Source organism: Sceloporus occidentalis, unplaced genomic scaffold (genome assembly GCF_023333645.1).
Source record: "Sceloporus occidentalis isolate IW3139 unplaced genomic scaffold, rSceOcc1.0.p SCAF_8, whole genome shotgun sequence".
Classification (NCBI taxonomy): domain Eukaryota; kingdom Metazoa; phylum Chordata; class Lepidosauria; order Squamata; family Phrynosomatidae; genus Sceloporus; species Sceloporus occidentalis.
The window spans coordinates 29,119,986-29,137,658 of record NW_028316988.1 but is presented as its reverse complement, the minus strand read 5'-3'; the positions used below and the strand labels follow the sequence as shown (position 1 = coordinate 29,137,658).

Below are 17,673 nucleotides of genomic sequence, written 5' to 3'. Positions count from 1 at the left end.
AACCCTGTAAAGATTAACAACAACAACAACAACAGGGGAAAAGAGGAAGTTATGTATAGACAGATATAGTTACGTAGAGTAAAATACAATATTTCTATTTTATTTTTATTTCTCCCCCCCCCCTCCTTTGGGTTTGTATTATTGTTGCTTTGTATTGTGTCCAATAAACATATTTTAACAATAATAATAATTATGATACATATTTTTATTAAGCTTCAAAGGGTTGTGTGAGATGGAACATGCCTTGACACTCGACAAATCGTGTTTAAAATGAGGAGTTTTAACTTGTTTTGTTTGTCAGTCAGCCATGGAAACCTACTGGGTGACCCTTGGGCAAGGAGTCACACTCTCTCAGCCTCAGGGGAAAGCCATGGCAAACCTCCTCTGAAGAAGCCTTTGCCAAGAAAACCCAATGATAGGGTCCATAAGTCTGAAATTACTTGAAGGCACACAATTACAACAACAACAACCCACACATGTATGTTCTGGGTTTCCAGCTGCTTTGTTGTTGTTGTTGTTGTTGTTGTTGTTGTTGTGTGTCTTCAAGTCATTTCTGACTCAGGGCCATCCTTTCCTGGGGCTTCCTTGGCAAGGTTTGATCAGAGGAGGTTTGCCATGGCCTTCCCTTGAGGCTGAGAGAGTGTGACTTGTCCAAAGTCACTCAGAGGGTTTAATAACTGAGCTGGGATTCGAACCCTGCTCCCCACAGTCCTAGTCCAACCCTCCAACCACTAGGCCGCACTGGCTCCCCATTCCTAGTTGTTTACTTTATGCATTGCTATCTGAACTACATTCCCCAGAATCCTCCGCGACGCGCTTTCCCTCCCTGTTTAGAAATGGATTCCCCCCCCCCCGCCACAGAGAAAGAGCCAACCAATAGGAAAGCCCCATTGTGGTGGTGTACGCAAACAAAACTACATTTCCCAGCAAGCTTTGCGCGGACGCTCCTCTCCCAGCGCCATTTTCGAACCAATCTATAAAAACAAGCCCTCTTGCGCTTCTGGGAAGCGTAGTCTCCCTCGGCCTGGCTCCGCCTTGAAGTCAATGCGCCCTCTCGGAGCGCTGAGACTACAACTCCCGACGTGCTCCTCGGCCCGTTATAAAAGGCGAGGCTTAGGAGCCGCCATTTTGTTGGTGCCCGAATGTGCTTAATTAAGATGGCGTCGTAGGGAGGACTAGGGCTGAAGGTGGCTTGGCGAGGGAGGAAGGGGGAGCCCTGGTTGCTAGGATACCACAGCAACCAGCCCCCCTTGCAGGCCTTATATATTCCCCCTCACAGATATATTTATATATTAAGCTATATCTATATCTATATATAGATATATTATATAAAGACTCTTCTTTTTGAACTATTTGGAGAGGGATGTGAGGGCCTGGTGGAGCCATTGTTTGTCCATGGGGCAAAGGTGGCCACCATAGACCCTTGGCACCATCATCAAGTTTATTATTATTATTATTATTATTAGCTTATTATTATTATCATGGATTTGCGCTTGGCTGTCTATAACGCCGCCCGAGAAGGGAAACTGAAGCTCCTCCAGAAGCTGCTGGGAAGCCGGAGCCGTGAGGAACTCGAGGAACTGACCGCAGGCCCCGGTGGAGGAGAAGGAGCCGGAGGCACCCCGCTCTTGATCGCCTCCCGCCACGGCCACCGGGACGTAGTGGAATACCTCTTGGACCACTGCGGCGCCCGCGTGGATGTGGGTGGCTCGGTCAACTTTGACGGCGAGACCATCGAGGGTGCTCCCCCTTTGTGGGCCGCCTCGGCTGCCGGCCACTTGGACGTGGTCCGCAGCCTGCTGGAGCGCGGGGCCTGCGTGAACCAGACCACGCTGACCAACTCGACCCCGCTGCGGGCGGCCTGCTTTGACGGGCACCTGGAGATCGTGCGCTACCTGGTCGGCGAGCAGGGGGCCGACCTGGAGGTGGCCAACCGCCACGGCCACACTTGCCTCATGATCTCCTGCTACAAGGGCCACTCGGAGATCGCCCGCTACCTCCTGGAACGAGGAGCCGACGTCAACCGCCGCAGCGTGAAGGGCAACACCGCCCTGCATGACTGCGCTGAGTCGGGGAGCTTGGAGATCCTGCGGCTGCTCTTGGAGTCCAACGCCCGCATGGAGAAAGATGGCTACGGGATGACGCCGTTGCTTGCAGCTAGCGTGACCGGGCACACCAATATTGTGGAATACCTCATCGAAGGCGCGCTGGAAGAACCGACAGAGGTGGAGCACGAGGCCACGCAGGAAGCGAGCGAGGCCGATTGCAACGGGCTGGAGCGCGAGGAAGAACCTGATGGTGCATGCGAAAACCGACCCCGTGTTTACTGCACCCGGGAGGCGGCTGTGGAAGCGCTGGAGCTCCTGGGCGCCACCTTTGTGGACAAGAAACGTGACTTGCTGGGGGCTCTCAAGCACTGGCGGAGAGCCATGGAGCTGCGGCACCAAGGCGGGCAATACCTCTCCAAGCCTGAACCCCGGCAGTTGGTTCTGGCATATGACTATGCGCGGGAAGTGAGCACCGCGAAGGAGCTGGAGGCTTTGGTGACCGATCCGGATGAAATGCGGATGCAGGCGCTTTTAATCCGGGAACGTATCCTCGGCCCATCCCACCCAGACACTTCTTATTACATCCGTTACCGGGGCGCCGTCTATGCCGATTCGGGCAACTTTGAGCGCTGCATCAACCTGTGGAAGTACGCCTTGGAAATGCAGCAAGGCAACCTGGAGCCCTTGAGCCCCATGACTGCAAGTAGCTTCCTCTCTTTTGCTGAACTGTTCTCTTACGTGCTTCAGGACCGTTCGAAAGGCACCTTGGCCACCCAGCTGGGGTTCTCCGACCTCATGGTAGTGCTGAGCAAAGGGGTACGTGAGGTCGAGCGGGCGCTGCTCCATCGGAAAGACCCCGTCGCAGATTGCACCCAGTTCACCAAAGCTCTTGCCATCATCCTCCACCTGGCTTTCCTCTTGGAGAAAGTGGAGTGTAGCCCAGAACAAGAACACCAGAAGCGTCAGACCATCTACCGCTTGTTGAAATGCAACCCCCGGGGCAAGAATGGGTTCACCCCTTTACACATGGCGGTGGATAAAGACACTACCACTGTCGGCCGCTACCCGGTGGGGAAATTCCCGTCCCTCCACGTGGTGAACCTCCTCCTGGAATGCGGAGCCGACCCAGATGGCCGCGACTACGACAACAACACCCCGCTACATGTGGCCGCGCGGAACAACTGCCCGCTCATCATGAGTGCCCTTGTGGAAGCCGGAGCCCACATGGATGCCACCAACGCCTACAAGCAGACGGCTTACGAGCTCCTGGACGAGAAGCTGCTCACCAAGGCAATGATGCAGCCTTTCAATTACATCACCTTACAGTGCCTTGCCGCCCGAGCCCTGGATAAACACAAGATACCCTACAAGGGCTTCATCCCAGAAGAACTAGAAGCCTTCATTGAACTCCATTAAAGAGTCTCTCCGATGGGAGAGGGTGGTGTGGCGGACTCTTAAAAATCTTCCTGTGATCCGAATTTTAAAAGCTTTCGTTTGCACTGGGCCAGATGATAATGTTTTTCTCTCCGGTCCCACTGTCAGAGTAGGAGGTCTTTAAGGTCTCCTTCAGACTGGCACTTTGAGACCGCTTGAACTGCCATGGCTGCAACTTGCGGGCTCCTGGGATTTGTAGTTTGGTGAGCAGGGTTGTCTGGTTTAAACCAAGTTTGTTTAAACTATGGTTTAAACCAAGTTTGCTTAAAATAACCAAAATATTTTTTTTTAAATGATTTTTCAAAAATTGATTATTCACACACAAAACATTTTTTAAAAGTTTAAAAAGAGCACTTTATTTTTAGAACAATAATTCTTTATGCTTGTAGTCATAACATCTTAGCTGCATTTTACTATTTAACTTTCTGATTTAGTACTATGTTGGAGTAGTCCTACACATTAATGAAAAAATACTGGTTTAAAAAAAGAGGGAGAGCGTTCGTTTATTTTAAAGAAAACTTGCCCCCCCCAACCCTGTTAGTGAGGCACTGGAGCTCCCTAATGGGGAATTTTAAGTAAGTCACCAAACTACAAATCCCAGGATTTAATTGGAACAGCCATGGATGTTAAAGCAGTTATCAAAGTGCTACCGTTGCTTCGAGTCAAGGAGACCTAAACTTCTGTCACTGTCTTTACCTGCTGTGAGGTTGGCACCAATATCTGCCATGCTGGGGCCACTGCCAAGGTCCTAGGGGGGGTTGCACATAGCTGTTGTATTTCCCTGCTTAAATTCTTCTGACACTTATATCAAGCCAGCTTTTTAATGCTTCCCACAGCACCTTGCGCTCTAGGGTTTTTATTGGGATGCTGTGTGGACATGCAAAGGGTGGTCTTCCAATCTAGTTGCCCAGCAGACGGCTGTTTTAAGTCCAGCAGGGCCTAGTGACATTTGCCCATGGCCCCGTTTGAACCTCTCTCTCTTCCTCCTTCCCTTTCGCTCCTTAGTTGGCAAGTTTCTGTGTCAACCAGCGTTGAAAGCCGTGGGGTGCGATGGGGAAGCTGGTCAGCACTGATAGGCACGGCCCCTCTTTGCCAACTAATTCCTTTAGGAAAACACAGGACACTAGCTCTTCATTTGATCCACTTTGGAAATTCAGCTTGCCTCGCTAAGTTTGGAGCTGCTGCTGCTGCTGCCTTTGCACCCTTCCATCCCCAAAATATAGGAATGCAAATGAGGATTTCAGAGGCAACCTCACAAGCAGTCTTAAGTTGCCTCCTCTTTCTTTGCTCAGCCCCGTAGTAAATATGCCAGAGGGAATGAGTGGGTTGTCTGATGCTTGGCGGAATTTTATTTAAGTTGCTGCTTAGCGGAGTGCGGTGGTTGTTTGCGTTCTGGGTTTGAGTTCTTCATTTGGAATGGCGAAATAGCAGCATCTGCTAAGGTTTAGCTGGCTGTTTTAAAGGCTGTGGCTGACAGGGGTGTTGTTTGCTTTTAACTCCCTTTCCCTCCGCCAAATGGGCACTGCACTTATGGGTGGCAAAAGCCCCTGCCCCATCCCAAATTTGGTTACTCCTAGGCTGTTTAGTTTGATTGTGGACTTCTTTTCCTTTGTATAGCTACTCATAAGGAATGGGGAGTGTGACTCTTGAAGTCTCAGACAAGAATACAAACAAGAAGCCCATCATGTTTGTAGGGTTGTGTGTGTAGTTTTTGGGAAGCAATTGTGCTGTGTGGGCTGACCCGGTTTGTGACCACCAAGGCTGCACAGAGGCTGCTAGTTGTAGGATTTGGTTTGCCAGGGGCTTAAATCTGCACACACACACACTCCCTGTAAATAAGGGATCACTGTTTTATGGATTTTGGAGGATGCTGTACTTTGCTATATGGCCATCATGGACACCCCTAGATACACTCCAGCAGGGTTCCCTTTCCCCTTCTGGCTTTTCCATTGGAAGCAGGTTCCTAGTGAGGTTTTGGGGGGGTTTTCGGGCTGTGTGGCTGCATTCTGGAAAAATTTATTCCTGCGTTTTGCCTGCAGCTGTGGCTGGCATCTTCAGAGGGCGGTGGCATGGAAGTGTGTGGGGTATAATATACCTGTGGGACCCTTGCTTAAGAGGAGGTGGGTTTTTTACATGTCCCACGGGTGTACAAGGATCCCACAGGTATATATATTCCACACACTTCTATGCCACCACCCTCTGAAGATGCCAGCTAGAGTTTCAGGCGAAACATCAGGAATAAATTCTTCCAGAACACGGCCACACAGCCTGAAAAATCCACAGAAAACTATGGATGCTGGATGTGGAAGCCTTTGACTTCACATTCCCAGTGAGTTGTTATGGTAGGCCTCAGTTTCTGTGATCCTGGACTCTAAATAGTTCTTTCCCCGTGTGTGTGTATGTTTCACCTGTCAGCTTATGGCAACCTCATAGGGTCATCTTAGGCAAGGAATACTCAGATTTTACCAGTTCCTTCCTCTGAAATACAACCTATAGCACCTGGTATTCGTTGGCAGTCTCCCGTCCAAGTATTAACCAGAGCTGACCCCGCTCAGCTTCCAAGATCAGACGGGATATGTTGCCTTTAGGGTACTTAGGCGGCTCATGTAGCGTAGAGAGGTTCCTAACTAGGTGCTTGGCAGAGAGCATGGTTTTAAGGAACAGCTGCACTTCTCTAAGCACACACACAAGTGCGTGTTTCCATATGCACAAACACACACTGCAAGCCCAGCCAGCTTTTGCGGATGACGGAAGAGTCACCACCAGGCTTGAGTTCTTGTCTCTTGAATTCATTCTTGTTTTAACCTTGTTCTGAGATCCGCAGAGAGAAAAGTCAGAGGCAGAGAGAGGGCTGTACTTGGAAATGGACCTGTGTCTTAAAATGGAAAGCCGGACTGAAGCGTGCAAGCAGAAGGAGTGTTGTGGAGTAGATTTTAACATGGATTTGGGGTGCATTTGGTTGATAGAGGAGTTCCAGCATTGGGATGTGTAGGGCCAGATCCCAGCAGACTGGCCACCTGCTTTGAAGAGTGGGGAAAGAAAGAGATAGGTTGTACTGCAAATGACTAGCACTGTTTGGGGGGACTGCTACTAGCATGTATAATATGTGGCCATGAAGGAGCATCTCTGCCCTTGGCGTTCTTGGCTTTCCTATCAGTGGGCCGCAAAAGTTGCTCAGCCCATCTGCCATCTCAGCCCCAGCTAGGACTCATATTTGCCAGAGGTAAGAAAAGGGCAGTAGTGTTACACCGTCGGCTAAAGACCTTTCAGTCCAGTGAGATTTTCCAGTTAGCTCAAGAATGGCAAACAGTGGACCTCTTGTTGGTTTGGCCTATGCCTCCCATCAGTTCCAGCAGAGCTGGTGACAAAGGATTGTGGGTGTAGCAGGCCAAAACATTTGGAGGGCCAAAGGTCCCCCTCCCCTGAACTAGCCTTGTAGTTGTTGAAAATCTTCCCCAAGTTGGGTTCAGAGGGCAGATTCAGATGACTGCTCTACCTCCCAGCATGCCCTGCCTTTTGCTGTTACGTGGTGGGTATTAAATGTACAGGTTCGTCCAGAAATAGATTCTCCCAAGCCAGTGCTTCTGGGAATATCTTATCTTTCAATGTTTACCCAATGACCGTGGACTGTGGAATCCTTCTCTTGCTAAAACTCCCGTTCTGTGTTACCTCCCAACTCGTTCTAGACTGGCGATAACAAAGCCTTTAACTAGAATCCACCTCTTTAGTTCTTAGTGGTTTTCAGGTTTAGAAGGAAAGCGTCGAATTAGTCGAACAAGGAGATATTTAAAAAATAGTCTCTCTCTCGCTCTCCCCGACCCCCCAAAATTGGCTGCTAAATGTGGTGTGAATTGGAAGCTGTGCAGAAAATTTGGAATACCTGGATTGCTCAGAATATTAGCATATTAAAACCTGTAGGGAAAAGAAGGGTGATTTGTGGGAAATTCTCCAAATACCGGAAAGTTTTGTGGGTGAACATAAGCAGAGACCTCACTACACCTTGGGATGGGGTGCGTCTGCACTGTAGAAATGATACCGTTTGACACTGCTTTAATTGTCATGGGGCCATCCTACAGGGTCCTGGGATTTGTTGTTTGGAAAGGCACCAGCATCTTTGGCAGAGAAGGCTAAAGACTTTGCAAAACTACAACTCTCACGATCCCCTAGGATGGAGCTACAGCACTTGAATTGGTGTCAAAATACATTATTCCTGCAGCGTAGGCACATCCTTTCGTTTCTTAGGACTTAAGTATCTGAACTGAACCTTAAATCTCAATTCATTTTGTTTCCTTCGTGGGTCAGGAAGCATCCCATAGAGCGGGCTGCTGTTCTTCCCACCCTTTTATGAAGAAAACCCCAAACTGTTTCTCTGAAAGGTATCTTTCCCAAAGAAGGTGTCAGGTGGGTTTCCTTCTCCCTTCCTTGTTTTTTGCTTTGGTTTCACTGCCAAGAAAAAAAGAAGAAGAAAAGAATTAATTTAGCAGCTTTAGGCCGAAGCGTAAACTGCAAACGCGGAATGTGTTGAGTTGGCGAGCCAACGTTCCTGACTTGAAATAAATAAACCGGCACTTTAAAAAAGAAAAGAAAAGAAAAGGTTGTGCTGCTAAAAACGAAACTCTTCCTGACTCTTTCTTGTTCTTGCATGCTGAGGTGTGGATGGGTGGATGCGCTGGCTTCACTTTACAGGGATGGATTTTTCTTGGCAGGAGGAGAGCAAGACCACGTTGCTCCGGAGCTTGTCATCCGAGGGAAAATAGGTCACAAACAGAAGGATCGCCTTGCAGACCAAAACAGTGTCTAGTCAAACATCCTGAGCCAGGTAACCTAAGTAAGAAGCTGATAAGAATTTAGGTGACTCTGGCCCAAAACGCACTGCAGAAATAATCCAGTTTGAGACCGCTTGAACTGCCTTGGCTCAATGCAAGGCAATTCTGAGAACTGTAGTTTTGGGAGACATTTTGCCTTCTCTGTCGGAGAGCTCTGGTGACCACAAACTGCAATTCCCAGGATTCTCTAGCTGAGCCAGGGCAGTTAAAGCACTCTCAAACTGGATTATTTCTGCAGTGTGTTTTGGACCTCTGTTGATGTGAAGGGCCTGGTCTACTCCAGGTCTCCTCAATTTTAGATTTAGGTGGGCAGGAGAATTTGTGACCTCCAAGTTTGGTTTGGTTTGGTTTTGCCCCCAAATGTTCTCTAGGGGTTGTGGGGGCATTCATACCAAATTGTTGGTCCCACAGACCAGTTTGGGTATGTGTGTGTGTGTTTAGAGCATTGAACTGTGACAATGAAGAACAGGGTTTGAATCCCCACTTGGCCATGAAACCCACTGGGTGACCCTGGGCAAGTCACACTGTCAGCTTCAGAGGATGGCAATGGCAAACCCCATGCACCATTTCATAGCTTCTAGAAGACCGGACTATGAGATGGGGCTCACAGGTTTGGGAGGAGTGTCATCTGTCATCCAGATGGAGAGTGAAGGAAAATGCCTGCACCAGGATTACCACTGTCCCCTTACCTGCATCTCTGCATTTTTAAGCTCAAGGCCTTTTTACTAAGTAACCTGAGCAGAAGACAATAAAACTATGAAACATGGGCTTTGAGGCAAGCGAATATATATATGTGTGTGTGTGTGTGTGTATAGTTATAATAAATTTGTTTAGGCAGGCGAGAAGCACACTAAACTGCTCACCAGCCTCCTGCAGACACAACGCACAATGCCAACGTTAAAGTCGGCCTGCGAAAGAGCCCAGGTTTGAATCTCCGGAGGGTCACAACTAGCCAGCGCAGATAAATTCTGCCTTCGATCGATCGACCATCTGACCTGGTTATAAAGCCAGTTCTAGACTTTCTCTTTAAATCACGGGGATGGGAATCTTACTTTATCCTTTGCAAAACCAAAGCTCCACAATGGGATGCCTTCGGGGTGTAACTGTGAACGAGGGGATCGCCCTGTCTCCAAATAAGAATTCTGCTCCTTCCAATGAAGTTTCTCCTCAGTCCCCAGATTCCTAGCATTGCAGCCACTTCAAACATCAGTGCAGCATTTACAAATAGAAATGCAGTTTAGGTACCCAAAGAAAAGGGGCAGGTAAAGCAACCAAGGGGATGCCAACACAGCAACTATAAAGAGTTCTAGATGTGTGTGATTTTCAATGTCTTGCCCCTGCAATGCTAGACGTTTGGGGACTGAAAGAAGGGGAGCAGAATTCTTATCCCCATTTTGTCCCTACATAGCTATACCCCTGGGCAATGTACACATCCATTAGTAAGAGGCTGGTGTGAATTGGTCCCTTGGGAGATGCAAATTTAGTGGCTTAATGCTCTCACGCATGCAGAATTTTAAAAACGAAGTACACTTGTCCCTCCATATTCGCTAGGGTTAGGGGCACAGGACTCCCATGAATGTGGGAAAACTGCAAATAAAAACATGTTTTTACCTGAGAGAACACCTCTCTAGGAATCTCTAGGTCCATCAGTGCAACTCTGTGGTCAACATATGCCAGACACTGACCACACAATTGCGCTGGATGAGCTACAAATACCTAGTGGAGTGGTCTCTCTAGGAATCTCTTGTCCTTTAGTGCAACCTTTGGTTAAAGTTGGTCATAGAGTTATGCTGGATGACCTAGATATTCCTAGAGAGAACATATTAATAAAATCCATGAATAAATCTGCAAAAGTCAAAGCCGCAGATTTGGAGGGATGAATGTAACTCTGAGCCAGGGTTGGAAAAAACTTGGGTTTAAAACGACACAGACAACTTTTTTTTGTTTTGATTTTTGTTTAAATCAGGTTTTTGGGCATTCAGAAAACCGAGTAGCAAAATGCAGTTCGGATGTTATGGCCGCTAGCTTAAATAATATTGGTTCTCTTCTTTTTTTCAAGCAAGTTGTTTCGGTTTAACATAGATTAATTGGAGGATTTGTTTTTGAATGGCATTTCCTACCCTTTAATTCTGCAGCGTTGCAGCAGCCGGAGACATATAATGACGGATACCATGAGAGGCCAAATTGAGTTATTTGAAGCCCAAGCCTTGAAGCAGGGCAGGTGTTTAGCGTGCAGAATGGCCCAGGCTCATTCCTTGGCATTTTCAGGTAGGAACAGAAAAGACCTTTTTGTCCACAATCCTGGAGAATGGTTGCTGGTTGGCATTAACACTTCTGAGCTAAATGGAGTAAACATATTTAAATCAGTCATTTATTCAGAGATGAGAGGCTGTAACTCAGTAAAGTACACCTGTTTTACAATCCTCACATTCCCATTTCAATCCCCAGCATCAATTCCAAACCAATGTTGGGATTCATAAGAGTTGCATGGACCTGCCAAAGGCTGTTGAGCACAGCCAACTACAGGTATACCTCAGTTAACAAAGCTGGTAAGGCTCTGGGCTTTGTTTCTTGAACAGAAAAGGGGGTACCAGAGGCAGAAAGAATAGGGAAAGTCTCAAACCACAAACAAGCCCTACAGGAGTTTAACGCGTTTCAGCAAACATTTTCTCGGACACTTCCTATGCACCTGCAAAATGTGACAACCAGCTCAGGTAAGCCTTGAATAAGTAAGCAAAAGCATTTTTAACCTAGAGCGCACCTGAAAGGTTCCTTCCAAATGCATCCAGGAATAACTTTTCTCTCACCGGTCTCCGCTTCTTGTGTGATTGCTGTTTTGATGGTTACACATTAGATCTGTTCTTTTTTAACATGCTGGGGGTATCATAAATAATGAGGCAGGCTTGTCTGCCATCCCCTTTTCTCTCTTTTTAACTATTCACACATTCAGTGAGACCTCATGGAGGCAGCCCGTTTCTTACCTGTTGCAGGTAGGCACACATGGCTAAAGCAGAATCTCATTCTTTTCCCGCTGAAGCCTTGTTGCATTTTTACTCCAGACCTGTGACCACCTGGCACTGAAGGTCTGTGTTTCTCCAATCATCCTCTACCATCCTTCCAAAGTGAATGCTGCTAAAAAACCCACCTTCCAGGTGATGAGGAAGAAAAGGCCATCTCTACCTACTAAAAACCCCTTTTATGACATTGAATAGCAGTTAACATCTGGCCCTAGTTAGTTATTTATATTATTCATTTGTATCCCATATCTTTTTTGAGAGCCAGTGTGGTTTGAGCATGGTGTAGTGGTTTGAGTGCTGGAGTATGACTCTGGAGACCAGAGCTGCAATTTCTCCTCAGCCATATAAAGCCACTGGGTGACCTTGGGCAAGTCACACACTCTCAGCCTCAGAGGATGGCAATGGCAAAAACCCCTCTGAAGGAACTTGCCAAGAAAACCCATGATAAGGTTACCTTAGGGTTGCCATAAGTGGGAAACAACTTGAAGGCACACAACAAATGGTTTGAGCATTTGGCTACAACTCTGGAGACCAGGGTTTGAATCCCTACACAGCCATGGAAACCCACTGGGTGAATTTGGGTGAGTCACTCTCTCTCTGCCTCAGAGAAAGGCAAAGGCAAACCCTCTCTGTACAAATCTTGCCACGAAAGCCCCATGAAAGGTTTGCCTTAAGGGCGCCATAACTCTGAAACAACTTGAAGGCACACAACAACAACAACAACAGCCATGGAAGCCCATGAGGCTACACTGGGCAAGTAAAACTCTCAGGGTAAGACTGTGGCAAACCCTTCTTCAAGAAAGCTTGCCAAAAATTCCTGTGATAGGTTCGCCTTAGGCTCTCCTTAAAATGGTATCAACATGGTGTAATAACAGTTAATAGGAAGTTTAAGAGTGCAAGCCTAACTGTTCAAATCATCAAGAGAAGATCTACATATTGAAATTACTTGGAACTGCCTTTACCCTGGCCTAACGTTGTGTTGCCGTTGTGGTTGTGTTCCTGAACTGGAAGAAGTTCAGGCCTGGCATAACTCACTTGAGGTCTGGTATAACCTTAAATTTCATTTCCAGATGAATGGGGGAATTCTGCTCTCCAAACAAGGAGAACAGCACCTTGTTTTACTAACCTTTCACCACTTTAAAAAAAAAAGACCTTTTATTTGACCTAGAATCATAGAATCGTAGAGTTGGAAGAGACCACTAGGGCCATCCAGTCCAACCCCCTGCCATGCAGCCTCCAGGAAATTTTAGGGCACAAACATGATTCCTGCAACCCCAGAAATTGCTTTGTAACTTCCTTGACCATATTCGGATGTTGCTTGGTGTGTCCCAGTTTTCATTTGAGAAACGTTGGAGCAGGGGGCCAATGACTAGTTATGGAAGGCAGACATTTACATATTCAGTCCCTGGCAGTGTGCGCGCAAAGAGACAAAGAGACAGAGAAAGGAAAATGGGTTTATTTTCAGTCACTCTGTCAGTTCCCAACACCATTTTCCACCCATCGATCCATGCTCCCTTCTTCCTCGGCCGTGCCAAGCGTTGCATTGGTCCTCTCCACTTGCATGTGGTTGTAGTCTCCGATTTGCACCATTTGGGCATTTTGGATGATCAGGGGCGGCTGAGATCCACCTGCACCCAGGGAGAAGAGGAATGGCTGGGAGAGGGAGGGTTGGTCAACGCAAGGCTGAGGCTGGGATGTTTCGGGAGCAGGGAATGCTGGGGAATAAAATGGCTGTGGAACCTGTAATCCAGGAAAGCCCGCCAATGGTCCTGGGAAGGGCATTGTTGTTGGCGCATTCATGCCAAGCAGAGATAGGTGCTGCAGCATCTGCTCATAGTTCTGGCGTTGCTCTCGCAGTCGTTGTGTTTCCTGGATCTGCCGCCTGAGGCTCCATTCTGCCTTCTTCTCTTGAATGGCCCTTGCCCTGAAAGTGTTCTTGACCTTCCTGTCAAAAAGTGGGGAGTTCTCATCCAGCGGCACAAGAGTAGCCAGCAGCTTGGGTATCTTGCTTGGTTTGATGGGCCTCTCTTTGGAGATGAATGGGATCACTGTGTTGGTCTTGGAGAACCGGTTGAAGGAGTCCATCAGGGCCATGTTGGTCTGGTAAGCGCAGAACCGGCTCCTGAAGTTCTCGGTCAGGAGCAAGAGTGTGAAGGCTGAGTTGTCCAAAGCATTTTGGAAGCAGCCCAGCTGGCAGTGTCCAGGCACCAAGAAATCCTCGCTGTATGTTGCCCCGTTGGAGACACCCATGCTCTCCAGCTTGTCCTTCACCCGGCAAGCAATGGCGTCGTCTTCATTGGCATGCAAGATGACAAATGTGAAAAACTCGTTGGCATCGATCTGCGGAACTGTTGGCAAAGACCCTGTTGAACGAGGCAGAGGGGCAGAGCTTGAAACAGAGGTTGGTACAGAGCCTGAATTCTGCTTGGAGGGAAAGGGACTTTGGGGACGTCTCATGGAAGCTGCAGAACCAAATGGTGGTGCGGGTGAGGTTTGTGGATTGTGTGATAAGCTTCCTTCGGTGCCTTTCCTTCCAACAACGTTTGCAGGTTCAGTACACTCAACGGGACGCCATGCACTCCCAAGTGAGACTTTCGGATCCAGCACATCTGACGAAGAGCACCGGCTGTCCCCCAAATCACCCGTTCTTCTGTTTTTTGGCTGGTCTCCCTTCTCGGACCTGGACCTGGAACCAGCTGGTGATGTGTGGCTGTTTCCTTCCTCATCACCCTGTCTGGAGTAATGGGATGCGCTCTCGCAAAGCTTGCTGGTCTCAGCCATGCTGTCCTGGTGAACAAAGTGGGAGAAGAAAGATGCCGTGGGGGATGGGCTGATCTCCAAATGACTGACCACCGATGTTGGGCTGCCTGTGGAGCGGAGAGGCTGAGGATCCAAGGAGCTCTGAATCGGCACACAATCGCTTGTTGTCTGAGTTGTTGACCCACCCGTTTTACCTCCTGTCACACTGATGCTTTTGCTTGACAGCGTGACTATCAAACCCATCCCACATGCTTCCAAAGCTTCATCCAAGAGGCTCCTGAACCGGTCTTTTCCAACGTTGCTGGATTGGAAAGCTGCGATAGCTGCTCGGTAAGCTTCATCTCTGGCCAGAGGACTGCAGAGTTTTTCATCTGCCAGCAGCGAGTAGATCTGAGCCACAGCCAGGCTCACCTCTGCATCCTGCTTTAGAGGAATTGGGTTGGCCATGTTTGCTGTAGCACTGCCCCAGCAGCTTTGGTAGATATGTGCCGCTACTGGATCATCCTTCAAAGCATCCAGGCTCATCCGGGCCTCTGTCTCTTCCTTCAAAGTCAACAGGATCATGGAGTATAAGAGCTGAGAGCTCCTTTGGTCTTTCCACTTGCAGCTCAGTTTCAGTTTGAAGAGGACCAGTATGTCCCTGGGGACCTGGGCTAAGACCCGAAAGATCCCCTCAAGGCTTGGATGAGCGTCAGAGCTCTCAGCCATCTTACTAAATCACCTGGGGAAAGGCAGCATGCCAGGAGAAACCATGTCACAATTTGGAGGGATGGAAGCGGCGGTCGTGGGGCAGAGAGGAGCCCATGCCAACAGGTTTGGGCCTAAGCATGGCGGATCATCCGGACTTCCCTGGCAAGATTCCCTTGACTTGGTTTTCATGGATCGGTCCAAAAAGGGAATATGAGTTGAGCCTTCCTTCCTGCCGTGTAGGAACCTGAAGTTCAAGAGAAGAATTAGAAAATCAGGCAGGATCTAAGGAGCAGTCCGAGGGTCCATTTACAGCGCAGACGTAATGCAATTTGGCATCGCTTTTAACTTCTGTGGCTCTGTCCTACAGAATCCTCCTCTTTGGAGGATTTCTGTATTCTTTGGCAGAGAAGGCAAAAGGCCTTGTAAAACTGCAAATCCCAGGATTCGATAGGATGCAGCGACAGCACTTAAAAGTGGAGTCATACTGCATTATTTCTGCAGTGTAACCACACCCAGAGTTTCAGTTGGTCCCTTCCTCACTCTCTTTCCACACACAGGCAAATACATTATTATTATTATTATTATTATTATTATTATTATTATTAATTTTATTTAGGCGGGCCTTTAGATCTTAATTCGTGTTTCAGAACTCTCTTTCCACACACAGGCAAATAATTTTTTAATAATAATAATTAAGGCAGGCCTTTAGGTCTTAATTCATGTTTCATGTTCCTCCATGCAAACCATGTGCTCCCACCATCTCTGGTTCCTTTCTCAATCGCTCACTGGATCTCTCTCTCATCCCATAATCTTCCTTGAACCTGTGGCTGGTCCACCTTTCCAAGGCAATGCACCCAGTGAAGCGGACTGGAAAAATCCTCTCCAAAAGCATGTGCCGGATGCAGCTTCCTAGTTTTTAAGCCAGCCAGATTTAACCAAAGTGCTTGTTTTTGCTTCTTCCTAGGAATGTGTGCTTTCCCCCTTTTCCCCAACTTGTAGTCTTTTTGAGATTGACTTACCTGGCAAAAGTTGGAGACAATTGAGGCCGGATGGAGAAAGTGGTTTTTGCAGGCCTGGTAAAAGTTTGGCTGGAAATGAGGAGGAGGAAATGGGACCCAGAAGCTGAGCTGGAATCTGACAAAATCCAATCCACCTTCTCTGTCCAGCCTTTAAGAGGAAGGAGGAGCGTTGCAATACTGAAACAGGAAGTGTCTAGAGACAAAGTTTCAATACAAAATCCACAAGTTTCCTTTCCTGAAAGTTTAACCTTTTTTTACTGAATGCAAGGTGACTTCTTCCTTTCCTTGAGCCTGCCTTGGTGAAATTTAGTCAGCTGCATGGAGACTGAAGCAGAGGATGGAGTTTGTCTGCTCAAGACCCCCCTTAAGCATCACCTCCAACATTTCACAAACTGGGACACACAGTGTCATAGGAGTTTATCACGCTGGGGATAACTTCGGTGTTAAAGAGGGATTAAAGCGCATTTAAAGCATCCCGCAAATAAAGCGAAAAGGGCGAGCAGTGTCAGGAAGCATTAACACATATCTTTTTACTTTCGGGATTTCAGAGACAATACATTTCTGCTATCGCTTTATTTGTGCGATTGCATGTGAATAAAGTGGCAAAATTGCACTAGTTTTTATTCACGGGGTTTCCCCATGAATAAAAAGCAGTGCAATTTTGCCGCTTTATTCATGGGATGACCGCGCAATAGTGTGAAAATCTTCTCATTATTGCGCGATATTGATGCGATTCAACAGTGATTTAATAATGGGAGAAGGATGCTTGCTTCCCATATGATGAAGTCCATAAACCCATTTACAACTCCCTCTGCCATTTCTGGAAGCTCTCAAGGCAAGGAAACCTTCCCCAACCTGTTGGACTACAACTCCCATTCCCCAGAGCACCATAGACAAAGCCGTGGCAGGAATGCAGCCGATACTTTCTTGTGGCAACCTGTCCTAGTAAGGCGGGGTTGAAAACCTAACAATTTCACCCATCCTCCCCGTCAAGCCTAGATGTAAAAAGGCGTGGAGGGTGAAGAAGCTATAAAACAGGTGCACTTGCTTTGAAAACACACAGCCTTTTCTTCCTCCAGTTCTTTTCATGTCTTTTGCAGGGCAATGGGTTTCGTTGAGCACTGAATCTTCACCCAGAGCCAATTGCATAGCCTCCAATGATCCCAATTTTGGCAAGATTTGTCAGGATTAATCCTCTGCCGTCCCACTTTCCCAACTCCTTTTAAAATGTCCCGGTTTCTCTCTCCTCCTCTTGTTCTCAGCTTAACTTCAGCGGCTGCAAATGGAGTTCAGAGTGCAAAAAAATATTTTCACTTAGCTAACTCAGCAAATGGGGGAACAAATCTTGCCCTTCTGAGCAGGCTTATTAAAAAGCAAACGATCGCCGCTTCACTTAGCCTGCATCTATGCTGTAGAATTAATGCACTTTGAAACCTATCGTGGGGTTTTCTTGGGGAGATTTGGTCAGAGGGGGTTTGCCCTTGCTTTCCTCTGAGGCTGAGAGATTGTGACTTGTTGCCCAGCTCCTGCTAAATCCTGAAAACATTTAGCCATACTGGAAATACCCTGAATTTATATTTGCAGGGTAAATATGCACCTATCTCATTGAGAGTATGCTCTCTCCTTCCAAATGGTCCTCAGTTCAGTCCCTGAAAGCTTCAGGGAGGGTCAAGGGTCTAGCTACAAAGGGGACAAAATGAGGACATTGCCCTCTGAAGAAGAAATCCCTCCCTGCTCCATGAAATTGTCCTTCAGTCTCCAAATTTCTAGCATTGCAGAGCCAGAGGTGTGTCCCTGCACCAGAGAAACAATGCAGTTTTTAACGCCACTGTAGCTCCATCATACTGAATCCTGGGATTTGCAGTTTCACAAGGTCCTT

General features: G+C 47.7%; 2 protein-coding genes across 2 annotated transcripts; one reads left to right on the top strand and one right to left on the bottom strand.

Moving 5' to 3' along the window:
* Positions 1-1,164: 1,164 nt before the first annotated feature.
* On the top strand, positions 1,165-8,097 carry FEM1A (fem-1 homolog A). Its single transcript, XM_089535819.1, has one exon. The coding sequence runs from the start codon at positions 1,482-1,484 to the stop codon at positions 3,462-3,464; it is 1,983 nt and encodes a 660-aa protein (XP_089391945.1). The 5' UTR covers positions 1,165-1,481; the 3' UTR covers positions 3,465-8,097.
* A 4,596-nt stretch (positions 8,098-12,693) lies between these two features.
* On the bottom strand, positions 12,694-15,896 carry TICAM1 (TIR domain containing adaptor molecule 1). The gene is made up of 2 exons (XM_089537070.1): positions 15,795-15,896; positions 12,694-15,019 (listed from the first exon to the last, which is right to left on the bottom strand). Exon 2 carries the CDS (start codon positions 14,791-14,793, stop codon positions 12,799-12,801), a length of 1,995 nt encoding a protein of 664 aa, XP_089393196.1. The 5' UTR covers positions 14,794-15,019; positions 15,795-15,896; the 3' UTR covers positions 12,694-12,798.
* Between the last annotated feature and the right edge of the window lie 1,777 nt (positions 15,897-17,673).

Excerpts from the sequence above, each read along its gene's own strand:
- FEM1A (XM_089535819.1), top strand. The coding sequence starts at position 1,482 with ATGGATTTGCGCTTGGCTGTCTATAACGCCGCCCGAGAAGGGAAACTG.
- TICAM1 (XM_089537070.1), bottom strand. The coding sequence starts at position 14,793 with ATGGCTGAGAGCTCTGACGCTCATCCAAGCCTTGAGGGGATCTTTCGG.